This window comes from Phascolarctos cinereus, unplaced genomic scaffold (genome assembly GCF_003287225.1).
Source record: "Phascolarctos cinereus isolate Bilbo 61053 unplaced genomic scaffold, phaCin_HiC Scaffold_726;HRSCAF=1367, whole genome shotgun sequence".
Taxonomy (NCBI): domain Eukaryota; kingdom Metazoa; phylum Chordata; class Mammalia; order Diprotodontia; family Phascolarctidae; genus Phascolarctos; species Phascolarctos cinereus.
The window spans coordinates 41,783,203-41,810,859 of record NW_027556098.1 but is presented as its reverse complement, the minus strand read 5'-3'; the positions used below and the strand labels follow the sequence as shown (position 1 = coordinate 41,810,859).

General features: G+C 36.5%; 1 protein-coding gene across 1 annotated transcript in view; it reads left to right on the top strand.

The window, feature by feature from the left end:
* B3GALT5 (beta-1,3-galactosyltransferase 5) overlaps positions 1-27,115 on the top strand; it is a 70,902-nt gene extending 43,787 nt beyond the window's left edge. The window contains exons 2-3 of the mRNA XM_020973917.2: positions 12,637-12,805; positions 23,745-27,115. Of these exons, the coding sequence (XP_020829576.1) occupies positions 23,745-24,701 (957 nt within the window). The 5' untranslated portion in view covers positions 12,637-12,805 and the 3' untranslated portion in view covers positions 24,702-27,115. The remainder of the gene's footprint in view (positions 1-12,636; positions 12,806-23,744) is intronic.
* Positions 27,116-27,657: the final 542 nt, after the last annotated feature.

The following is a 27,657-nucleotide window of genomic DNA, read 5'->3' as shown; positions in this document are numbered from 1 at the left end:
TAAACCAGGAAGCTTTGTCAGGGAAGCTAAGACCAATCAGGTTGGCTAGGGTGAGGAGGTCAGGGAAGTCAGGAAAACACTGGTCTTGTCACAACAATTCATAAATGAGCTCCCCTGTGGGGAGAAGGATAGAACTGGGACCAGGTGGATTTAGAAGTAAATACTAACAAATATTCAAAGAACGATTAATTCTAATATTATGAAAACAGTTTGAAAAAGAGTAAAATGATGTCCTAAATTTCTTTAATAATACAAATATCACCTTGATATCAAAATTAGGGCATATCAAAACAAAATAAAACTATAGAAAAATATCTGGAACGAGCATTGATATAAACCTCACAAATATATCATAAAGATGATGACCAGATTGTATTAAGAATGCAAAGTTGGTTCAATATTAGATTATCTATCAGTGTAATAGAAAATAGGTTCTCAGAAATAGATTTTTCTTCAGATTGTTTTAGCTCTACACCAGAAATTTGCTTATATTGTCTCATTTTTAATACTCTCACCTGGTTATTAGTTGTTCCTGTGGTTTATTAATATTATTCAGGCTATCATAATTATGCCTCCATATAGGTTTCTATCTTTTGTTTATGTTAACTTCAATAACAATTATTTTTATTATATTATTGTCTGAAAATTATGGAATCAGTACTTTTTAATTTTTATGTAGTGGATATCATTCTGCCCTCCTCTTGGAGCATGCTTAGTCACCGTTCTTGGCAACAATGTGCACATTTGGAGGTGAGCCTAAAAGTCAACATGTGACTTTTGAAATAGGAGATGATGAAGAGTTCTCTATCTTTTTGCTGAGACAGAGAAGGTTATGTCTCAGAGCCCTGAAGTGGAAGATAACAAGTAGTTCTCTAATTTGGTCCTAAGCAGAAAATCAGTGGAGATATATATATGTATACATATGTATGTGTATGTGTATGTATATATGTGTGTGTGTGTATATATGTATATATGTATACACACACACACACACTAATGGGCATCCCACTTCGCTATCATGTTTTAGTGATAACCCCTTGGGTTATGTGGCTGGGGAGGGGTGTTTGCATGATCAGATCTAAATTTTAGAAAAATCACTTTGGTAGCTGAGTGTGAGAATGGTTTAGAAAAAAGAATAACTTGAAGCAAGAGGACTACTGTGATAAAACGGGGGTGTATATGTGGAGAGAAGAGGATTATGCAACAGATATTGTAGAGAAAGAAATGAAAAGATTTGGTAACTGATTGGATATGTGATGTAAGAGATAAGAATTGGGGATGACATTGAGGTTGTGAATCTGAGTTACTGGAAGATTGATTCTCTCCTGGACAGTAATAGGGAAGTTGAGAAGAGAGGAAGATTTGGGAAGAAAGTTTGGGAAGAAAGATGATTAGTTTTGTTTTGGAGACGTTGAGTTTGAGATACCTATGGGATATTGAGTTTGAACTTTCAACAGGCAATTGGTGATGTGGAAGTGGAGCTCAGGAGAGAGACTAAGGATAGGTAAATAGATATGGGAATCATCTGCTTAAGGATGATAGATTGATGGGAACTGATGAAATCACAAAATGAGACAGTATGAGACCAAGAAAGAACCTTGGAGGGAAATATACATGTGAAGATCTAGCAAAAGACACTGAGGATAAACAGAAGTATAAGTTGGAGAAGAACCAAGAAAGAGAAGTCACAAAAACCAGAGAGAATATAGTATCCAGGAGGAGGTGACCAATGGTGTCAATATAGTCATAGGTGACTGTTTTTAAGGAAGTTAGGTGGAGAACACAAGGAAAGACTATAGGACAATAACTGGCAGGCATGGTAAGATTTATTGAGAGTTTTTCTTTTTTAAGAATTGGGGGGGACTTGTTCATGCTTGTTTAGGAAAGGAGCCATTGATTAGTTATTTGTATTAGGATAGGAAGATATTGAAAATTAAAGAGAGACTGAGGATTAAAGTGAGATAATCTGCTGGAGATGTCAGGAAGTGATAAGATTGAGGGTACATGTGGGTTGGCCTTGGAAAATAGCAGGGCCACCTCATCATCAGAGATAGGAGTCAAAGAGGAGATAGTAATGAGTGGGATAGAGACCACCTACCCAAATAAAAATTCAGAGGTTTCTCTCAGTAGAAACAGATGTTTAATTTCGCAAGTCTTGCGGGAGAATTGGGCATCACCTACCCAGGGCAGACTGGAGGAGGGAGGCAAGATACAAGAAGCAAGCAAGCAGTTATATACCCTTAGACAAACAACTCTAAGAAAAATCCTCCCCCACTTGTTTACCTCAATTTCTTTATCCTCATTGGTTGAAGTAAGAGACCTTACATTCCACCCAGAAACTAAGAGATACATTGTACCCAAAACAAGCTTGGGAGCTAGAAGATTGCCTTATTTGGCAAAGATAAGGCTGGGGTGGTGGTTACAAAACAAGGGAGGGGGTGGGCAGCTGGTGCATGACCCTATCACCTGATTTACAGGAAAACCGAAACTTAGGCCCTGCTAATGCTAAAGCCTTAACTAAATTTTGGGGCATAGCTTCCATTTTATATGAGAAACTTTCACTTGTCCCACACAGTAAGAAAAGATCTTTGGAGGGATGTGAGAGAAGGAAGAGGAGGAAACTCTAGAATGGAGGAGGAAATAAGCATTTATTATGTGCTTACCATGTGCCAAGCATTGTGCTAAATGCTGTTTACAAATGTTATCTTATTTAATGCTCACAACACTGTGAGGTAGGTGCTATTATTATTATTATTATTATTCCCATTTTATAATTGAGGAAACTGAGGCAGACAGAGATTAAACTACTTGCCAAGAATCATATAGTTTTTAAATGTGTGAGCTTGTATTTGAATTCAGGTCTTTCTGAGGCTTATCTACTATTGCCTATCTGCTTTTGTGAATGGCCTCAGTTTCTTTTCTTTCTTTTTTTTTTTTAGTATGAAATGAGGTCTTCAGCAAAGAGGATGGAGTGAGGGAGTGGTTTGGGAGGCTTGAGGACAGAAGAAAAGATTTGAAACAGCTGCTTTGGTGAATGGAATAGAAAATGAATTAGGATAGGATTACCTTGCTATAGGAAGAGTCCAGTTGAGTTTGTCTAGCATAAATTGTGACTTTGTGTTTTCTTCCAGTTTCATTCAAAAGCATATGTGTAGGAAGGAAGGGATTAATCTAGGGTTTGGGGTATGGTAAGGTATGATTGGTGGTAAAACAAAGGAGCAAGATATTTAAGAGCAGAAGATAGTGTAAAATTGAATGGGTTCATCAAGAGGGCAATACTGGGAATTAGTCAAGTATTTATTAAGTTCCTACTATGTAGAGTTCTGAGACATAGAGGAATTAGAGGTTCTAGTGTAGGTTTAGAAGGAGTGAGGCACAGGGAGAGATTGAAAGATAAAATATTATAAGCAGAGGAAATTCAGAGTTCTTGAACACAGATGCATAACAGTTGTGGGTGATATCAAGGTCAAAGATATGACATGTATAGCTGAGGTGGAAAGGAGGGTATTTCATGTATGTATATATGTAGAAATCTACTAGAATGAAGAAGGAAGTTAGGGAAGAGAGGAAGAGTGTGGAGTTACAGTAGAGAGGGAGAGTGTGAGCTAGATACTGAATTCACTGAGAAAAGATGGAGAATATACTGGGGGTTGGAAAATAAAAGGTATCAGAATTTGGATTGGATGACAAATTTGGATTGAATTAACCTCAAAGGAGAGGTTTCTTAGTAATAGTTGTAAAGGAAATGGCCCTGAAAGAGCAAGAAGTATGCTGATTCCACCAGTATCAGTGGATCAAAGGATGTCAGTGAAAATGCAACCTGTGCTTGAAAGTGTGGCAAGGGAGGCATTGTTATTGGGAGTAAGCCAGGTTTTGTGAGGCTCAAATGAAATAACTGATGTAAAGCACTTTGCTTACGTATATATGTTAGTTATTATTACAGCTGCTTCCTTCCTCCTTTCACAGCAAATTTCTCTGACCATCACAAGAGAATTGCAAATGTTTTATAATGGATCTTATTGTTATAATCATTAAGCATCTCTGAACTACTATAATGGAATGTAAGTATAAAGGACCTTATTGCTTTGATTTTATTGTTCTAATTTGTGATCATTACTTGTCTCAACCTCCTAATCTAGGCATATAGGAAAAATCAGTTCTTAGACTTGGCGTCTTGTTTATTTGTTTAATAGTTATATATTCATATATTAGGTCTGTACAGCATCACATCTTTTTTGAATGATATAAGGATAACATGTACTCAGAGGAGTGGTAGAATAAAGATATGATGTGATAAAAATGTGAAAGTTTTAATATTTAAAATTTTATTTATTATATTTTGAACTTAGGAAATAAAACATTTACATACAAAGTAAATGATTGCATATGAAACTGCAAATCTGTTATGTACAACATACATCTGCATACATATATACATATATACACACATAGATACATATATACACATATACATACACACATATACAAACATGTGTATGTGTGTGTGTGTACATATATATATATATATACACACGTATATATGTATATATACACACCATCATATACATACTTCTATTTATCAGTTCTTTCTCTGGATACAGATAGTGTCTTGCTTCATATATCCTTTGTAGTTAATTTGGGTATTTATAATAGTCAAAGTGAATTATTCACTCCAAGTTGTTTTTTAAAACAATATTGTTGTTATTACGTACTGTGTTCTCTTGGTTCTGCTCATCTTGCTCTTCATTTCATGCAAGTCTATACATGTTTTTCTAAGGTCATCAAGCCCATCATTTCAGTAGAAGACAGTAGTATTCCATCACAGTCATATACCACAACTTGTTCAGCAATTCCCCAATTGATGGGCATCTCCATAATGTCCAGTTCTTTGTTGGGAAGGATGGAAAGCAGTCTGGCAGAAGTTGAGCATAGACCAATATCTTACACCATTCATTAAGATCAAAATGGATACATGACCTAGATATAAAGAGAGATATTATAAGAAAATTTGAAGAACATGGAATATGTTACTTATCAAACTTATGGATAGGCAACCAATTTATGAATAAATGAGAGATAGCAGTATGCACTCCTGGGAGCCAAGATGGCAGAGTAAGCAGTAAGCCATTCTCTCCCTCCCTTATTGACCTCTAAAAACACAGAAAATATTGTACCTAGGAAAAAACCTGGAATAACAGAGCCAGAAAAAGGCATGATGCAGTAGTCTTTTAGCCTGAGAGGCTTGGGAGATTAATGGGAAAGGTCCCTCTCATTCTGGTGGAAGGGGAGCAGTACAGGATGGGAGGCATTTCAGCAAGCCAGTGGCAAGCCCCACCTCAGAAAAGCAGTAAGAGATCCTAAGACCCAGGGTGGTGGAGCAGGCAAGCACTGTACCAGTACCATCCTCTCCAAACACTCCCCCTCCTCCTAGTGCCTTGGCACAGCCAAGGGAACCGGCAGACTCCAGCTCAGAGTGATTCAAGAGAATTGTGAAAAAAGAGTCAACAGCTTGGACAAAGAAAACAACTCCTTAAAAAGTAGAATTGGCCAAATGGAAAAGGAGATAACTGAAGAAAACAATTTGTTAAAAATTAGAATTGGGCAAGTGGAAACTAATAACTGTATGAAACATCAAGGATCAGTCAAAATCAGAAGAATGAAAAAAAATAGAAGAAAACTTAAAATACTTCATTGGAAAAACAACTAACTTGGAAAATAGATACAGGAGAGACAATTTAAGAATTATTAGTTTACCTTAAAGTCATGATCAAAAAAAGTCTGGACAGCATTTTTCAAGAAATCACCCAGGAAAACTGCCCTGAGGTCCTAGAATCAGGTGGTAAATTAGTCATTGAAAGAATCCACCGATCATCTTCAGAAAGAGATTCCAAATTGAAAATGCCAATGAAAATTGTAGTTAAATTCCAGAATTATCAGGTCAAGGAGAAAATACTGGAAGCAGAGAGAAAGAAACAATTTAAATATCATGGAACCACAGTCAGGATTACACAAGACCTTTCAGCTTCTACATTATAAAATCAGAGGGCTTGGAATATGATATTCTTTAAGGTAAAGGAGCTTGGATTACAACCAAAGATCAACTACTCAGCAAAATTGAGCATAATCTTTCAGGGGAGGAGATGGAAATTCAGTGAAATAGAGGACTTCCAAACCTTCCTGATGAAAAGACTAGAGCTCAACAGAAAATTTGATCTTCAAATACTAGACTCAAGAGAGGCATAAAAAGGTAAATAGGAAAGAAAAAAACCATGTTACTCAATAAGGGCAAACTATTTACCTCCCTACACAGGAAGATGATACTCATAACTCTTGAGAATTGTATCTTTATTATGACATTTAGAAGGGGTATACATAGAGGTATAGCTGTAAGTTGGCTTTGATATGATGATAAAAAATGTAATTAAGTGGTGGAAAGGGATTGCACTGGGAGAAGAGGAAAAGAGGAGGCAGAAAAGGGTAAATTATATCGCGTGAAGAGGCACAAAGACATTACAGTATAGGGAAAGAAGGGAGGGAGGTGAGCATTGTTTGAACCTTGCTCTCATTGGATTTGGCTCAAAGAGGTGCTAACATGCTCAGGTATAGAAATCTAATCCTATAAGAAGTAGGAGGGCAAGGGGAAAGAAAAGGGAGGGGGTGAATAGAAGGTAGGGAAGAAGTAGTAAGGGTAAGGGGGAAGAAAAGAGAGGAGGCTGATAGAAAGGAGGGCAGATCGAGGGAGGCAGGGGTTGAAAGCAAAATTTTATAATGAGAGAAAGGGAAAAAGGAGAGAGAAAAGCATAAACTGGGGGGAGCAAATAGGATGGAAGAAAAGACATGAAAAGTAATCATAACTGTGAATGTGAATGGGGTAAACTCTCCCATAAAACAGAAGTGTGTAGCAGAATGGATTAAAAGCCATAATCCTACAATATGTTATTTACAAGAAACACATTTCAAACAGAGGGCTACATATAGAGTAAAGGTAAAAGGCTGGAGTAGAATATATTGTTCTTCAGCTGAAGTAAAAAAAAAGTAGGGGTAGCAATCCTGATCTCAGACAAAGCAAAAGCAAAAATAGATCTTATTAAAAAAGATAAGGAAGGAAACCACATCCTGCTGTAAGGCATAGACAGTGAAGCAATATCATTATTAAACGTATATGCACCAAGTGGTGTAGCATCCAGATTCTTAGAGGAGAAGTTCAGAGAGTTACAGGAAGAAATAGATAATGAAACTATACTAGTGGGGGACCTCAACCTCCCCCTCTCTGAAGTAGATAAATCTAACCACAAAATAAACAAGAAAGAAGTTAAGGAAGTAAATAGAATTTTAGGAAAGTTAGATATGGTGGATCTCTGGAGAAAATTGAATGGGGATAGAAAGGAATATACCTTTTCCCTCAGTGGTACATGGCACCTACACAAAAATTGACCGTGTATTAGGGCATAAAAACCTCACAATCCAATGCAGAAAGGCAGAAATATTAAAAACATCTTTTTCAGATCATGAGGCAATGAAAATTACATGTAATAAAGGGCCACAGAAAGATAGAATAAAAATTAATTGGAAACTAATAATCTAATCCTAAAGAATGAGTGGGTCAAGCAACAAATCATATAAACAATCGGTTAGTTAATCCAAGAGAATGACAATAATGAGACAACATACCAAAACTTATAAGATACAGTGAAAGAGGTTCTTAGGGGAAGCTTTATATCTCTAAATGCTTACATGAATAAAATAGAGAAAGAGGAGATCAATAAATTGGGCATGAAACTAAAAAAGCTAGGAAAAGGGTAAATTAAAAATCCCTAATTAAATACCAAATTAGAAATTGTGAAAACCAAAAGAAAGATTAATAAAATTGAAATTAAAAAAACTATTAAACTAATAAATAAAACTAAGACCTGGTTTTATGGGAAAAAACCTTCCAATAAAATAGATAAACATTTGGTTAATTTGATTTAAAAAAAGAAAGCAGAAAACCAAATTACAGTATCAAAAATGAAAAGGGTGAATCTACCGCCCATGAAGAGGAAATTAAAACAATCATGAGGAACTATTTTGCCCAACTGTATGCCAGTTAGTTTGACAATCATAGTGAAATGGATGAATATTTACAAAAATATAAATTGCCCAGATTAGCAGAAGAAGAAATAAAATATTTAAATAAGCTTATTTGGAAAAAGAAATTGAACAACCCAATGAACTCCCTAAGAAAAAAATCTCTAGGCCAGATGGATTTGCAAGTGAATTCTATCAAACATTTGAAGAACAATTAATTCCAATACTATGTAAATTATTTGGAAAAATGTCTAAGAAGAAGTCCTAACAAATTCTTTTTATGATACAGTTATAGTGCTGATACTTAAACTGGGAAGAGCCAAAACAGAGAAAGAAAATTGTAGACCAATTTCCCTAATGAGTATAGATGCAAAAATTTTAAATAAAATATTAGCAAAGAAATTACAGCAGCTTGTTATGAGGATAACACACTATGACCAGGTAGGTTTTATATCAGGAATTCAGGGCTGGTTCAATATTAGCAAAACTATCAGAATAATTGACCATATCAACAACAAAACTAACAGAAATTGTATGATTATCTCAATAGATGCAGAAAGAGCATTTGACAAAATACAACACCCCTTCCTATTAAAAACACTAGAGAGCATAAGAATAAATGGAATCCTCCTTAAAATGATAAGTAGCATCTATCTAAAACCATCAGCAAACATTATATGTAATGGGGACAAGTTAGAAGCATTTCCAAGTCCATTATCACCACTGCTATTCAAATATTGTACTAGAAATGTTAGGTTTAGCAATAAGAGAAGAAAAAAGACATTGAAGGAATTAGAATAGGCAAAGAAGAAACAAAGCTATCACTCTTTGCAGATGATATGATGGTATGATGGTATACTTAGAGAATCCTAGAGAATCAACTTAAAAACTATTTGAAATAATAAACAACTTTAATAAAGTTGCAGGATATAAAATAAACCCACATAAATCATTGCCATTTTTATGTATTACTAACAAAGCCCACCAACAAGAGATAGAAAGAGAAGTTTCATTTAAAGTTACTGTAGACATTATAAAATATTTGTGAATCTATCTGCCAAGACAAACGCAGGAAATACATGAACAATACAAAACACTTTTCACACAAATAATATCAGATCTAAATAACTGGAAAAATATCAGCTGCTCATGGATAGGCCAAGCTAATATAATAAAAATGACAATTCTACCTAAATTGATTTACTTATTCAATGCCATAACAATCAAACTACCAACATTATTTTATAGAGCTAGAAAAAATAATTAAAAAATTCATCTGGAAGAACAAAAGGTCCAGAATATCAAGAGAATTAATGAAAAAATTGCAAGGGAAGGTGGCTAGCTCTACCAGATCTTAAATTGTATTATAAAGCAGCAATCATTAAAACTACTTGGCTAAGAATAGAATTGTGGATCAGTGGAATAGGTTAGGTACACAAGACACGACAGTCAATGACTATAGTAATCTACTATTTGACAAACCTGAAGATTGTGGTTTCTCTGAGATAAGAACTCACTACTTAACAAAAACTGCTGAGAAAACTGGAGAATAATATGGCAGAAACTGGGCATAGACCAACATCTTACACCTTATATCAAGATAAAGGCAAAATGGGCACATGATTTAGATATAAAGACTGATACTATAAGCAAACTAGGAGAGCAAGGAATAGTTTACCTATCAGATCTATGGAGAAGGGAAGAATTTATGATCAAACAAGAGGTACAGAACATTATGAAATGCAAAATGGATCATTTTGATTACATTAAATTGAAAAGTTTTTGTACAGATAAAGTCAATGCAATCAAGATTAGAAGGGGAGCAGGGAACTGGGAAAGAATTTTTATAAACAGTCTTTCTGATAAAGCCCTCATTTCTAAAATATATAGAGAACTGTGTCAAATTTATAAGAATACAAGTCATTCCCCAATTGATAAATAGTGAAAGGATATGAACAGGCAGTTTTTAGAGGAAGAAATTAAAGCTCTCTATAATCATATGCATAAATGCTCTAAATCACTATTGATTAGAGAAATGCAAATCAAAACAACTCTGAGGTAACACATCGCACCTATCAGATTGGCTAACATGATAAAACAGGAAAATGATAAATGTTGGAGATGTGGGAAAATTGGAACACTAATTAATGCATTGTTGGTGGAGTTGTGAACTGATCCAACCATTTTGAAGCTCAATTTTGAACTATGCCCAAAGGGCTATAAAAATTTGCATACCCTTTGACCCAGCAAAAGCACTTCTAGGGCTATATCCCAAAGAGATCATAAACATAGGAAAAGGGCCCATATGTACAAAAATATTTATAGCAACTCTTTTTGTGGTGGCCAAGAATTGGAAATTGAGAGGATGCCCATCAATTAGGGAATGGCTGAACAAGTTGTGGTATATGAATGTAATGGAATACTATTGTGCTATAAGAAATAATGATCAGGCAGTCTTCAGAAAAACCTGGAAAGATTTATATGAGCTGGTGCTGAGTGAAATGAGCAGAACCAGGAGAACATTACATATAGTAACAGCCACATTATCTGATGTCTGACTTTAAGATAGACATGGCTTTTCTCAGCAATGCAAAGATCCAAGAGAAGTCCAAAAGACTCATGATGGAAAATGCTATCCATATCCAGAGAAAGAACTATGGAGTCTGAGTGCAGATAGAAGCATACTATTTGCTCTCCTTTTCTTTTGTTGTTTTGTTTTATTGCTTCATTCTCATGGTTTCACCTATCAGTTCTAATTCTTCTTTATATCGTGACTAATGGGAAAATATGCTTAATATGAATGTGTAAGTAGAGTCTATATCAGATTGCATGCCGTCTTGGGGAGCAGGGAGGAGAGAAAAAGAGAGAAAATTTAAAACTCAAAATCTTATGGAAGTGAATGTTGAAAACAAACAAACAAATAAATAAATTATTAAAAAAGAACTATGGAGTCTGATGCAAGTCGAAGCATACTATTTGCTCTCTTCTTTCTTCTTTCTCGTGGTTGCTCCCATTGGTTCTAATTCTTCTTTACAACATGACTAATGTGAAAATCTGTTTAATACAAATGTATATGTAGAGTGTATATCAGATTACATGCCGTCTTGGTGTGGGGGGAAGGGATAGAGGGGGAGAAAATTTGGAATTCAAAATCTTATGGAAGTGAATGTTGAAAACTAAAATAAATTATGAAAAAAGATAGCAGTATGAAGTATAAAATGGGTAATTTTGATTACATTAAGTTAAAAAGCTTTTATACAAATAAAACAAATGTAGCCAAGATCAGAAGAAAAGTAGAAAACTGGGGGAAACAGTTTTAATTTTTAATGGATTAGTAAACTTCATTTTGGAAAAAGCAACAAGATTTGACTTTCCACTTGAGAGTTAGGACATGTGTGATTGATTTTCAGATGTTTCCATTAGGTAAAGGAATATACTTGAAGGATTCATCATAACTGAAATTATATTAGAGTAGCTTCCCAGTACTTGTATCTACATGTGGAAATGCTTGCCAGAAAACTTATATGAAGGTATACAGAGAAGAAAATGATAGGATGTACAAGAATGTGGTCTGATATGTTTGTATGTAATCTTCAACCAAAGGGGATGCTGCCAAGAGAATTTCTGACTCAGGCTTCTCGCCACCACTATGCTAAGAAAAACTGCCCCAGCCTCTAATTTGAACTTCCGGTGCTGTTTGCTTGAAGGAAGCAGGTCACGCGTATTGCTGATGTCTGCAAAATCAAGCTTGGGACAAACTTCAGTTCCAGTTTTGACAACCTGCTGTAGTTCCCTGACATGTAAATCCTTGTCTCCCCCTCCTCCTTTCTATAAAATTCCATTGTACCCACACTACTTATATATTCAAATATGAGTATACTGGAACTGATGCTCTGGGATCACTGACTGGTAAATTTTCAGTATACCCTGCACTCTGAGCACTTGCTATACTGCAGTTATACCACTTCTGCATCATTAATAGCAGTACCTAATCAATGGACTCTTGGATAATTTTCATCTCACTAAATTAGTTATTATGTTAGAGATTCATAGTATACTAAGCCTAGAAGGCATATTAGAGATCACATAGTCCAAAAGGAATGAGGAAATCAGGTTAAAGCTGTTACAAGAAAGGCAGAATTTAGGCAAGGCTTTGGTCTCCTGGACAGGGGGGCCATGATGATTATATGATTCCTCTAACTAAGGACGAGGCAGCTGTTCCTACCCAACTGTGCTCCTTATTCCATTCTCAGAATTCACCTTAACTATGTGATCCTTAACCTACCCCCAAATGACAAATTGATGCTCTTACCTTAGGGGAAAGTGTTTGCCTCTGCTAGTCAGCAGAGCCAAGGTCAGAATCCATGTTTGTGACAAATTAGTGCCACCATGGGAAGGAGGAGGGCTCTCTCACAGGTTGACTGTGTGTTTGCCTGCAAATCCAGAATATATTTTTAGGTGTATTTCATTTCATGAGTTATTAAAACGTTTTAAAAATAATTTTCCTTTAAAGAGATATCAGATGTGAAATGATCTAAATGACATTGTTTTTTTTGTTTTTCCTTCTAGATTGTTGAATGATCAGACGAACAGACTTCATTTTGATAAACGTCACAAGCTCAGAAAACCTGGAAATTCTAACATTCACTGACAGTGGAAAAGTGGGATAACTTTTCTTATATTACCTCACCCAAGACTCAACTTCCAATTCTAAGGGGATTGTTTTGCCCAGGAAGAAGTAAGTCATTGACATGATCAATTCCATGCTTGTGCTGAAGAAAGATATTCATAATGAAGGATTCTAACTCGCTAAGGAGGATTCAACCCAAATTAAGAAAGCTAAGAAGGATATACATTTGGCTAATGAATCAGATGGGAGATTAAAAAAGAAAAAAAGAGAACTCCTACTTCCCTCACTACATTTCTTGATTCACGTCAGCACAGATTCATTACTCTAGCCTGCACAACTGCTACTGATAGGCCGCTTGCAGCATGCCAAAGGATTTCGGGTAGCCAGTGAAAAATGCAGAGGAAAACATTCTTTGTGGGTAAAGGAAATCCTTTGGTGTGGAGCAAGTGGCCAGCAGGCAGCAGGTCGTGCAGGCCTGTTCTCTCTCTATTACAACTATCAGTCAAATGCCCCTGTTAAGTAATTTAGTTTACTAAATTTAATTAGTAAGCAATTTAATTAGAATAAATAAAAGGTAATAAAAGAAAAATGTTAATTCATATGTAAACATAATTTGTATATTCTATTTTATACAGTCTGTCTTTCTGAAGACCGAAATCCCCATCATGCTGCAATCTGTTTTTCTTATAGTCACCTTCTAGCAGGGAGGAGGATAGTTAACTCAAAACATCAAAATGTTAGTTTTTAGATTTCCCATTTCCCAATGAAAAGGATGATACAAGCGAGGATGATACAAAGTCATAACTAGTTTAGATGTAGAGTAACTAGTCGTAACTGGTTTAGGATGTAGAAACTTCAGTGATTCTATTGGTCACAGGTACATGGACAAAAAGCAAGATGAAGCTGTGAAAATAGTTCAGGGAAAATAGCACCACCTTTGTAGTCAGAGGAATCTGGAGACCTAAGAATGCTAATCCTTAGGAGCTGCAATTGGACCGTGCTTTGGTCTGTCTAGCTCTGATACTCTGGCACTTAAAACATGGCCACAGAAGCTAAGACCCACAATGTACTCTCTCTGAAGATGTTATCTCTCACACAGGCGATTGCAAGAGGACCGGCCTGATTGAAGTGTCAGTGTGTCTTTCTTAAGTTTAAGCTTCTCTTTACCTCTTAACACCTAGCCTCTCTTAATCTCTTAAGAATTGAAAGACTATGCTTGGGCATTCTCTGCCACACTGCTTGCAGTTCCTTTGATCCAAGTTTATGTCAAGGAGGCCTCACCTGTTGCCTTATCTCTATTCAACTTGATCCATTTTGGGAGTGAGGCCATCACCTCTACCTCTAATTTATACTTGTATATACACAGCGTAGCCCAGGAGTCTAATAAATATGGGTTTGAATTTTGGATTTGCGTTTTACTCACTATGTGACCTAAGGTAGGCCACTTAAACTTCTGAGTCTCACCTTTGTCACATGTAAACTGGGAATCATAATAATACCTGCCAGCTTGCCTCAGAACCTTTTTGTAAGCTCCAAATGAGTCATCATCACATCTCAATCACCTATATTTTCTTTAATCCATCTCTTGCCTCCAATATTGTTTAAAGCAACCACTTTTTATTGTTTTTTCAGTTTATGACTGTTTCAGCACATTCTAGGCTTTAGGATTCTTGATACAATTTTTAGCAGACTATGGTACATTTAAAAAGTTTCTCCTTAGCTACTTACCTGTGCTTCTTTCTTTTATGTATATCTGAACAATGAGTGTATACATACATTCCTGTAATCCACGTTGGTCTTTTTAGGCAGTTTTTTTTTTTTCTATCCGTTTCTATTTAGGTCTTAAGAATCTCACGTTTGGGTCAATTTCCCCTGCCACATATTAGAATATTAGATCCAGTCTTTCTTTTCACTGAACCCTTTGAAATGTCCTTTTTCTCTTTTTGCAGTGGATTACAGATTATACCTGGCTTTGCTCCCTTTTTATATCGTACTTCTAAGGAACACTTGCTCCTGAGATTTCTATTATTTCTACTTCAGTAATCAGGTCACCCTTGTTGGTAAGAATTGCATCTGAAATAGCTGCTTCCCTTGTCATTTCTTCTGTCTTTTGAAGGCAAATCACAATTTTATCAGCTTTTCTGCTCTTAGTAAAGGATTTATAGATAATTGAAGTTTCCTTTTATTATAGTATCAGGCTTTGAAGCTAGATTCGCAACCTGCTTCTCACTTCTTATCTAATCACTTCTTCAGGCTAGTTGTATTGTAGAATATTCTTATAATAATATTATATCTGTTTGCACCTCAATTTGAGGTTTGCACCTCAAATGATCAACAATCCATGTTTCTTCCCTAGATTTTTGCACATTGATATATATTCTTAATATATAATGATATTCCATCCCACTCCTTTTAACCTTTTCTTTGAATAAAGCTGGTGCCCTCTCACAAAATTTCAGTGATGTCTTTAAGGTCAAATTTCATTGAATTATAATCTTGATTTCACTTTTTTTTGCACCTATACATTGTGTAATTGTACGTAGCAATCTGAAGCTATGGGTTACATTGCTATCTCTCTTCTTAAATGTAGTCATCTATTAATGACTTTTCCCATTTCTTTTGTTTTTCCCTTTGTTATGAGATACTGTCTGTAGTACCAGACTTACTAGATTTATATGTTTAACCTTCCTTTTCAGTTTAACTGCCTCATGAATGCTTGAGACTCCAGGCAAATGGGCTTTTACTGCTCTTTGTTAGATTTGCTCCAACCCTGACAAAGAGCCTATAATTCCTAGTAACACCAGATGTCACTGTGGAGCTAGGAGTCTGTGTTCTCCTCCCTTTCTCTCCCAATGAAAAATGAGGTAGGGCCAGAATCCTCACAGACCACTACCTCCACCTCCTTAGCTGGCTCTGAAAGGGAATGGACCCCTGTAGTCCCTCCTCATTCCCCACTCCCTTCATCTCCTCCAGGTTATGGTTAAGGGGAAATGCCTAGGCTCAAGAACCTGTTGCCATAATCAACTAGTGAGCTATGGTTAAGGGGAAATGCCTAGGCTCAAGAACCTGTTGCCATAATCAACTAGTGAGCTATACTGTGTGGTTACCATAATGACAGATATTTAAGATTCTTTAGTCATTAGAGAAATCATTCACCAAGTCTCACCTCTGTAGCTCAGGAAAGCCAGGATGTAAGGCTGTAGCCTACATATTCTGTGAGGTATAAAACCGTCAGAGCTGCAGTCTCTCACTTTGCAAAGGTATTCAGGAGCATACTCTGATCATGACTTAAAATAAATCAGCATAAAAGCGAGGATCAATTTTGTGTCTAAAGGAATCAAACATACAAATGTCATTTGAGGCACTGAGGGAGTAGTTTAAAAGGGAAATAGAACACTTTGGGTTTAAGTCCCTTCCTTTTAGGTGGGTGGATGGGGAGAGAAGGCAGAGAGAGTAAGAGGAGACAGAAGATGCCCTGAGCCTTATGGGTTCAAAGCCTAATCAGAGTAGTGGTGATCCACTGCCATGCATGCTTCTTATTCGTGGTTTTCCTTTTGCATGTGCTTGTAGTGAACTCTGGGAAGACACAAGTGCTTTCCACTCACATGTGCTCCCCCTTTATCAGCTCTACTTCCTCACCATCTTGTCTCTTTCTTTTCCTCTGCTGCTTCTTTTGCTGCTACACCTAGTATTCCTTCCTTTCCATTTCTTTGTAGGCTTGTCCCCAACTCTACCCCGTTCACATTTCATAATCATTCTTTAAGGCTTCACATTACATTTCTTAGAATCCTCATGGCAAAAGGAGAATCCATATCTTTACCAAGAATGCTGTTATATTCTTCCATGAGGTTTGCAATTTTGCAGTCTCTTTCAAAATGAGCTATATTACACTTGTTCTATGGAATAATATCAAATACACATCAATACAAAACAACAAAAATGATTAAGCCATTATCCCAAGTAAACATATTAGGGTGCCATGAATAACAAATTTACATCAGTAATACATGTAACAGACATAGCATAACACAAAGCATCAGGTCTTTTTGACTCTAGGTCTAGTGGTCTACCCACTGTGCCATAGAAACTCTACAAAACTGGCACTTATCAATTGAAAGTTTCAGGCCATTTTTCTCCTGCCAATTGAACAGTTTCATTAGTCTTTGCTCATGTTATTCCCCAAATGAGTCTTTTTCCTCATTTTCCCAAAGACAATGTATCATTAAAGTATATCGACACTTGAAGGTGGTTCATATCTCCAACTAATTTCTCCATCAGTCTTTGGAACACTTTTCAAAGGTATCCCTGAGATATACCATGAATTTCTATGACCACCCACTTTGGGTCTGTGTTCAAACAGGTAAAATCCGTATGGACAGATGGAAGCAATCTTCTTTTCTCCCTCTTTTATAGAAATATAATAACCACTCTACAAGTCCAGTACAGAAACCAGTACATTGGATTCTTGGGGTAATGTGCTTGTCTACTATGCTGTTATTTAAGGTTTGGTAGTTATATGTTCATAATTTCTATTTTTCTTCAGTATCACTCCTCTGGACAATATATTTGGACTCTTGGACTCTGTGCTAGTGCCATTCACCAATAGGTTCTTTGAAGCCATGTAACAGGAATTTTTCTGGACATTTCTTGAAATGGCTGAAAGTCGGTAATCTGGACATTGTGAACTACTCTTTGGGAGCATCCTATGTTCTACTACTATGTGGTGAAAATACTATTGTCCTCTTGCTAAATTTCTGCCTCAATAATTTCTTTCATCCCTCTGGTATTGGAGGTTATCAAGGTCAATTTTCTCTAGTTCTACTTCTGAAGAGCCAGGGTTCTTATATCTCTACTTTATTCTATATGCTTTGGTATAAGCATCATGGAATGTAAAAATAGCTAGATGTTGAGTCCTAGATTGTTGTTGCCAATATTTTGTTAGTGTCTTGAAGAAACTGGAATTTTTTTTTTATTAAAATGATGTTCTATTGATGCACATTGGGTCTGGACATACCAGAGACAGAATGCCCATTATTTTGTTTACACTAGCATTATGTTCAGGAAATTTCAGTCACTTCAGTATATCCCAAGTACAGCTAGTTTTTGCTAGTCTTCCAAAACCAAGGCATTCAAGAAACTTATGTAGATTTTGTCTTCCAATATTTATTAGGTAATGATTGGAACATGATGACCATTTGTAGTCCACATTCTCAATTTTCATGGCCACCTCCACATAATGGGAGAGACTCACTAGGTATTATTGATAAGGTCATAGTCAGAGCTTGTGGGGACCAGGTTGAACACTTTTATGTCCACATTTCTTTTTCTTAAAATTGAGCTTGTGTCCAGTAGCTTCTATATTGACAAAATTACATTCTCCTCTCAAGTGAATGCAATCTGTATGTGACTATCTTTACTACAGTTGTAGCAGAAGGTGGCTCTGACTTTCTGGTTTTCTGCCAGTGATAGGGTTTGTGTACCAGCCTGTCATTGCTTTGTGCCTGTGTTTTCAGGAGACCGTTGCTGTCCATGGTATTCTACTTCAGAGCTTTTGAGATTCTTTGTTAGGCTCTACATTCTTAGTGTAATTGTGTTCATAGGTCATATTTTGGGCTATTTCTGAGGGATTGGGGTATTTCTGAAGCATTTGTACATAAGAATCCTTTTGAATGTTGTTGGGTCTATTTTCCAACTAGGGCACTGAGTCTATCAACTTTTCCAAACCACATAGATTCCATGTAAGGTATCAGCTTTGCAGTTGTGTTCTTGTTAATTTTCTTTAATAGGTTCCTGCACACTCTATTCAACCTTACCTCAGTTGTTCCCCAGGCCTCACCTCTCTCAACAATTGTGATAGCTTTGTTTTCACCTGAATTATAAACTTAGTTGGTTTCTCCCCTCTGTGCTGAAATGCTCAAATGTAGAATATGTCCTTACATGCTTTTCATGTGGCTGCAAACAAGTTGTCGATGTGTCATATCTAGTTTATCATCCATTAAACCCTTCCCCAAAATCTCTAAGAATTCTTATTAATGCTTTCCAATAGCCTGTCCCTCTTCTATGTCAGAAGTCTTTCAACTCTATAATACTATTGAAATCCATATAATTTAAGTTTTCCCTAGTTGTTTCCTGGAAAAGTATGAGGCCTTTCTTGAAAAGTTTCCTAATTTGGGCTAATTGTGATTCTTTATTATTATATATGTGTGTAAGTATATCTATCTGTATACACACAATTTCCTAAATATGAAATGTCTATCTATCTATGTATACACAATTTGATATATATGAAATTATATATGTATACAGATAGATATACAAACATACATATGTGTGTGAGTGTGTTTGTGTGTGTGTGTATGTATAAAATTTCCCCATATCTACCTTGAGGTGATACCTTTTCTTTTCTGCTTCATTCAACGGACCTATCCCTCCTCTCATATTCAGATGAGGTATCTTTGTATGACTCAGGGGTTTGTATGACTCCATATAGGAGGGGTACTAAACTTACCCTTATGGCCTTTTCTATGAGGTAAGTGATCATTCTTCCATGGATACAGAAAAGCTTAAGTTTGGACCATCTCCTCAATGCCACAATCTATAGAGAGAGTCAACATCATCAGAGAAGGGAAAGGGAAGGAAATAAGCACCTAGGAAGAGACAGAGAAATTCTATCTAAAATAACTGCTGACAGTACAAAATACTTGGGAGTCTATCAGGAATCATATTAAACACAATTACAAAACATTTCACACAAATAAAGACAGATCGCAACAATTGGAGAAATACCAATTGCTCGTGAGTAGACTGAGCCAATGTATGAAAATTTACAATCCTCCATAAATTAATTTACTTATTCAGTTCTATGCCAATCAATTACCAAATAATTATTTTATAGAGTTAGAAAAAAATAAGAGAATTAATCTAGAAGAGCAAAAGGTCAAGACTATAAAGGAAATCAATGAAAAAAAAAGTGAAGGAAGGGGGGCCAAGCAGTACCAAATCTCAAAGTACACTGCAAAGCAATAATCATCAAAACTATTTAGTACTGGATAAGAGAAAAGAGTGGTTGATAGTGGAATAGATTAGGTACACGATATGTACAAGTATATGACTGCAACAGTCTCTTATTTGATAACCCAAAGATACCAGCTTGGGGGGCAAAAGCTTACTGTTTGACAAAAACTATTGGGAAAACTGGAAAGTAATCTGGCAGGAACTAGGCATAAATAAACATCTCATGCCAAGATAAGATCAAAATGGGTCCATGATTTAGACATCAAGGGGTGGTATCATAAGCAAATTAGAGGAGCATGAATAAAATTACCTGTCAGATCTATGGATAAAGGTTTCCCCTATATTTATGATCAAACATAGAGAGAATCACAGGAAGTAAAATACATAATTTTGATTCCATTAAATTAAAAAAGCATTTTTGCACAAACAAAACCAATGCAACCAAGATTAGAAAGAAAGCAGGAGAAACTTGCTGTAAAACGTTTTTTCCTCCCAAATTCAATCAGGTCCAAAACTAGAATGAAAAGAAAATTCAATATATAGTAGTTCTTAAAATTGGTCAACATTATAATGAATTCATTTCTAGTGTCAGGTTGTAAAAATGCATTACTAACATTAAAATGCAAATAAAGAACAGAGAATTCAAAATCAAAATTGATCCTTTAATATTGTAGTTGCTAAGTTCTGTGCAATCTCGTTTGTGGCTCCCTAATATTTGAATAGTTTCTTTCTGGCTGATTGCAATATTTTCTCCTTGACCTAGTCATTCTGGAATTTGGTTATAATGTTCCTTGGAGTTTTCATTTTGGGATCCCTTTCCGGAGGTGAACAGTATATTCTTTCGATGTCCTTTTTGCCCTCTGGTTCTAGGATATCAGGGCAATTTTATTTGGTAATTTCTTGAAGTATCTTGTGTCAGTCCTTTTGCTTATGGCTTTCAGGTAGTCCAGCGATTCTAAAATTATCTCTCTTGGATCTGTTTTCTAGGTCAGTTGTTTTTCCAATGAGGTATTTTATATTTTCTTCTGTTTTTCATTCTTTTGATTTTGTTTGGTTGATTTTTGATGTGTCCTAGAATCACTAGCTTTCACTTGCCCAATTCTGATTTTTAAGGAATTCTTTTCCTCAGAGTTAGATTTTGTACCTCCTTTTCCATTTGGCCAGTTCTAGTTTTTAAGGAGTTTTTTCCAAGCTGTTGACTCTTTTTTCACAATTCTCTTGCATCACTCTCATTTCTTCCCCCAATTTTTCTTCTACCTATCTTGATTTTTAAAATTCCTTTTTGAACTTCTTCCATGAGTTCTATCTGAGCTTGAGACCAATTCCCATTTTCCTTTGGGGCTTTGCCATAGATGTTTTGACATCATTGTCCTCTTCTGAGTTTATGTCTTGATTTTTACTATAACCATAATAATGTTCCATAGCCAGATTCTTTTTTTGTTGTTGCATTTTCTCATCTTTTCCAGCCTTTTCCCTTACTCTTAAATTTGAGCTCTTGCTCCTGGAATGGAAGGGGTATTGTCTCAAGCTGCTTGTGCCAGGGGCTCCAGGACCTTGCTGTTTGCTTGGGGCTGCACTCGTGTTGCCCTGAGGCCCATAGGGGACCTTTGTGTCTGGTGCTGCACTCAGAGGGTGAGTTAGGGAGAGGGGCTAGAGTAGGGGTCTGGCGGCTTACCTGGTGCCATGCCGAGGCACATGGGGCTTTCTTGCACTGGCATTTGCCTGTGCGCTGAGGCACGTTGGAGGATCACAGTGTTGGCATCTGTCCATTTGCATGGCTATGTAGAATAATGTGGGGGGTCCTGGCACTGGTGTCTGCCTGCTTGTGCTGTCCTGGGGCTCAGGACCCCTGCTGGCTTCTGAAGCAGGGCCTGCTCCTGCCTTGCCAGGACACTTCCTGTCCTGAACTGCTCTCCCCTTCTACCTGAGTGAGACAGAGATTTCCTGCCAACCTTCCTAGTTTCTTGGGCTAAAAGATTGTTTTACCCCAGCTTTTTGATGGTTCTGCCTTTCCAGAATTTGTTTTGGGGCACTATTTTACAGTTGTTTGGAGGTGAATATGGGAAAGTTAAGGCAATTTCCTGCTTGCTCCACCATCTTGGCTCTTGGAAGTCCTGGGAGGTGACTTCTTACTTGTAATATTAAGTGTTGCTGTATTCTTCTCCCTCAAAATCAGAAGGAGAGGTGGGGTTGATATCCTTACAGATATTAATGTGTTCACACACTGCATTGGCCTAGAGGAGGCCCTTTCCCCTCACTCTTGACATTTCTTTCAAAGCTGCCCTCTGATTCTATACATCCTGATTTTGGTTAAAGACATATCTGGGAACAATTTTTTATCTAAAGTGATCAGTCATACAAAATACCATTTGCAACATGGAGGAAATAGTGTAACAGGAAAATAGGACACTTCAGGTTTAAGTCTCATCCCTTTGGATAGGTAATAGAGCCAAGAGTGACATGCTGAGGAGCCAAAAAAATGCCCTCAACTGCCTGATCTGAGAATTGAGAGAGAGGAAACACATTGCTGCACTCATCTCAGAAACCAAGGGAAACCTTGTAGTACAAAAACCAAACTGGCCTAGGAGGGAGGCATAAGGTCTGGGGGAGAAAGGAATACTGTTTGCAAGTCAGAGAGGGTTTTTATAGGTCAGATGTTGTTCCATCTGCCTGTGGTGGATTCTAGGGGAGCCTGAGCTCTTTATGTTCCCATTCAATGCCACACCTCAGTTCTGCTTCCCCTCCATCTCTTAGCGCTTTCTCTCTTTCTCCCTATGCTGCTCCTAGCACTCTCTATGTTTAGGCTCTGTGAACTTGTCATGTCTTAAGTTGGAATTCATATTACATGAGCAGTCTGTTGAGATCTCAAATTATTTTTCTAGAATCTTCACAGGAAAGCAGAAGTTGTTCTCCTTTCCAAAAAGCAATTACAATTATATTTCAAGCCCTGGTCCAGAAATCCAAATCTCATTCTCAGATATCTTAGCCACATAATCCTTTCAGTATTGGCATTTTACATATGAACCTCATATCTTCAATCAGTAATAGTGATGCAAAGATTAGTGAAGCATGAATTTACCAATAAATAGGATCTTAGCTTCCTCAGAAAAGCTAAGACCAGTAAGGCAAGCTAGCCTTATTTATGGTTTTTCTGGGAAACATAGAACAAAGAATAGGACTTCATAGGTGGGAAACAAGTTATGATTGGTTACAAAGCTGAAAAAATCAATAGAATTGGTGGTATCATAAATGTAGGAGACAAAATAATTGACTGGAAATCAGGAAAGTGGGGCTAAGTAGCAACCCCTCTTTGTTGTTAAGGAATGCCAATTGATTTATGGAGCCCATATGCATCCTGCAGGGTTTATTAGTGGAACAGAGATAACAGATTTCCTAGTGCCCACCAGCATCTTGTAAGGCTAGTTAGTTAGCAAGATAACAGATTTCCCTTAATTGTACATGGCTATTCAAGGATCATTAGTAAAATAACAGGGCTCCCCTAATTGTGCATGGACAATAAGATGTGTAGAGATAATATATTTTTAAATAAGGGTGATTTATGGGACAATTTAGCTCAGAGAAAAGGCTGAACTTCTGAACCTATATGAAATACTTAACTCAGAGAAAAAGAAAGGGACTTAAGTAGTTATATAAAGTACAGAATAAAATCACCTATAAATAGAATTAATTACAAAAATGGAATTGATTAAGAAATGAAATCAATTTGATTTTCTTAGCACTATATACAGTAAATGCTGGCTACGATGATAATGATAATGCACTTTTTCCACTTAGAAAGACAGCTTCATTCTTCCTGATAACCTGGAGAATTGAGATTCCTTCCTCAAGCCTCACCATTTTCTTCTCATAACACTATTAAGTATCAGAGGCAGGATTAAATTCAGGCTCATTATGTCTCTGCATCCAGTTTTTTTTTTCCAGTGCACCATATTTGCATAAATGTCAACTGTTATTATTATTGTACCAAAAGAGGTAATTTTGGGGTCTATTAATTTGATTTTATTTCTTTCAGATGGTTTACCAGAAGATTAAGATGGTACATGTTTTCATTATTATTCTTGTGGTTTCTTGCTTATGTTTGATCATATCTAAGATGAGTTCAACAGAAATCTGCGTTTTTTGCATAAGAAAAGAAGGCCCAATAGTTGTCAAGAAATATGGTGGGAACTTTATTCAGCTCCCAGATATAGACTGCAGAAAGAATCCTCCATTTTTGGTTGTGATGGTGACTTCATCCCACAATCAGATTGAAGCACGGATGGTGATCCGTGAGACCTGGGGAAGAGAAAGAATTGTACAAGGTAAACGTATATTAACATACTTTCTGCTAGGAATCACAAATTCAAAGGATGATGATGTGGTGACACAAGAAAGCCAGAAATACAGAGATGTTATCCAGAAAGACTTTTTAGATGTGTATTTTAATTTGACTCTTAAAACAATGATGGGCATAGAATGGGTTCACCATTTTTGCCCTCAATCTGACTTTGTGATGAAGACTGATTCTGACATGTTTGTAAATGTCTACTATCTAACTGAACTCCTTATAAGGAAAAACAGAACAACTAGGTTTTTTACTGGTTTTTTAAAGATGAATGAATTTCCAATTAGAAAAATATTTAATAAGTGGTATGTAAGTTACCATGAATATCCAGGGGAAAAATATCCACCTTTTTGTTCTGGAACGGGTTATGTTTTTTCTAGTGACATTGCAAGTGAGGTTTATAACGTTGCAGAAAAAGTTCCATTTATTAAACTGGAGGATGTTTTCATGGGACTCTGCCTTGCAGAACTAAAAATTGAACCAGAAGAACTACACTCAGAACAGACATTTTTCCCAAATGGGCTTAAGTTTTCTGCCTGTCGCTTTAAGAAAATTGTGACCTGCCATTTTGTCAAGCCAAAAAATCTGCTGGTATACTGGACAGCTTTGGAGAGGTCCTTAAATAAAAAGTGTCCAGCTGTTTGAAATGATAATAGTGACACTCCAGGACAAATATTAGACACTCTGCAGTGACACTTTAGAAGGAGAAGCACATTTTTGAATAGCATTGGTGAGAATCACAACCTATCAGCATTAGGGAGGGAGAGGAGGACAGAGCCATGTTCCTCAGTGTTCTGAACACAAGACTGAAATTTAAAAACCTAAATTGTAATCCTGAAATGATTTATTCATTCCAATTTTGAGCCCCCTCAAAATGAAAATAAGCAAGTAACAGCTCATTCTCCCTACCTCCAGCCCATCCTAGCATCCTTTGATGTTTATGCTATATCTAATTAACAAAGACATCACCAATACATATGTCCCCAACTCCCTGGCTTCATTAAGACCTGTCTAAACGAGCAAAGAAGCCTGCTGTTCTCTGCTTAGTAATTGGTGCTTCATTGAGATGAATCATTATATTTCATTTCAGCTCTAGACAACATCCAGTTTTAAATTGGAGCTAGCCCTTATTTGGATCTTATATTTAAAGCCCCAAATGATAAAATACTGAGTATGTAGACCACTCCGCTGCAATACTGACTCTCATTATAGCTTGAGTTTGTCTCTGAGCCATTCTGCCATGGAAATTCAATTCTATATATCATTGATTGTTCATTTAGCACCAAAGAACCACTGTTGGGAATACAAGGGCTCAGGTACTCATCCTTCCCTGTATCCAGCTATGTGAACCTGTTTAGTGGTGGAGCCTTCCTCTAAGTAAGAGGGTCAGAATCCCCATTGCCACACTCAATTGCTTGCTAAAAGCTTCCACCCTGTCATCTAGGTGATGATACTAATTTTAGTGAAAGTCTTGAGTTGTATTTGGATCTTTTCATTCAGGGATGGGGCAGATAGTTTTTTTCTACACAGTTAAGAATGCTAAGCATGAAAGTAAATTAATGCATGCATTAACAGAATGATTAGACAGAATTTAGTAACTTAACTAAGAAGTATTGGTATATTCATTTGGGAGGCCAATATTATGACACACCAGAACTTAAAGCAGTTGCACATTTCTGATAATTTCACCTCGGCACATCCTTTGCCGTGAGCTACTGCTGCTCTGGGGACACTGAAGCTCCTTTTCCTTCTCAAGACCTTTGGATCTTTTGAAATTTATAAAGTTCCAGTCCTGGACATAGTCATCATGGGATAGTCCTTCATCTAAGATGAGGAAGAAATAAATACAAAAGAATGTGTTGTGCTTGGGGTTGCAAGGAGGTTAGATGGGAGATAGGACTCCTGGCTCTTAGGATGCAGCTCTAGGTGCTCTTCACACTTCATAGCTAGAAAGAAAGAGGAAATCAAAGGTCCAAGTAGCTTGCTTTTTTCTGTCCCAAGTCATTGGTTCTCCTGACTCAGGGGCCAATTTAGGAGATTATAATCATATAGTGCAAACGTACATGATATGAAGTATGCCCCACTTAAGTTTCTGTGTGGTGAGCTGGAGCCAGTAGAGAACACCTGCTTGTGCAGGCTCCAAGGAATGGCTTCTTTTGGCCAGTTTACCCATGTTATGTTTAGGTAGAATGAGATGAGCTATAGCATTTCTAAAATTTTCTCACTTAAAGGAACTTAGATAAAAATATTAGGGTATAAGCACATTCATTGCAGGATTCTTAATGCATGAGTTAAGTTTTTGCAAAGTTAATATTCCTTCATTGAACATCTACTATGTGCCAATCACTAAAGAGTTTTAGAGACAGCTTTTGGGGCTGGTCTAGCCAGATAGTTAAGAAACTCCTGAACTTTGAGTTTTTGAGTTTTCTCTGTCATTTTTTTGGAATGGAGGCCTGAATGTACCTTTTTCTCAGGGATATGGTGAAAATGAGGTAACTTTTTTGCAAAGGGCCTCAAGCTTTTTGGAAACATGCCTTATATAATGCAGATTAGTAGTTTGTTATTATTACTTATTATTATTTCACCAGACTTTAATGGGTAACTATGATAAAGCATCTCAGGTGTAGAGTACTAAATAGTACTGTTCCTATGAATACGTCTGAAATGAAATGAAAGTCTTTTTCCTGAACTTGAGATGCTCTTATATTTGATGCAAATAGTTATGACAGTTACAATGAAAGTTTCAACAGTTCCATTTTACAAAGCTAATATGTTTCTTTGAATAGACTTTTTAAACTTTATTTCTTTGTTTTGAAGTTGCAGTGTACATTTTATTCAATTAAATAAATGTTTATTGTGTCTGTTATGTGGAAGGCATTACATTTGAGGAGTTTACAATAAAATGCGGGGAGGAGAAATAAGCCATGAACACAGATAATTATAATAGAAGATAGAATACAATGTATGAGAAAGGAGAGGTCAACACAAATTTCAAAGACAAATTCGAGGAGGTAGAGATCACTTTTGACTGGGTGGTGGGTAGAGAAATCTTCATGTTGGAAATGGCCTTGAAATATGAGAAGTATTTCAAAGCTGAGGAAGGAGTCTATGAGGGATAACTTCCTTTGAGGGACAACTTGCATAAATATGTAAACATGGTAAAGGAATAATTCAACTTGTCTGGAGTGTACCATGAAATACATGAAATCAGAAAAGAGTCCAATTTGGACAAAGTTGGCAGAATAACTTCTTACTATGTCACAGGTTTGAATGTCTAGGATTCTATTCTGTTCATTTTTGACTAGTATCCATAATTAAGCCAGCTCTCTGTTTCACTGAGTGTGAAATATGGTATAAAAACACCATGACTCATCATTAGTAGAATATGCATTCTTAGTGGTAGAGATTGGTTTTCACAGATTCATCCATGTTCTTGGATGGACTTCTGGCCCCAATTCCAGATATAATAGTTCCTGCCTCATAACTAATTTTCTGGACCCCTTAGAGCACACAACCACCAGCCCAGGCTCATGCTTGTCAGAGAATAAGTCCCAAACAAGAATTACCATCTTCTACTTCCTGGTTAGACCTACCATGACCA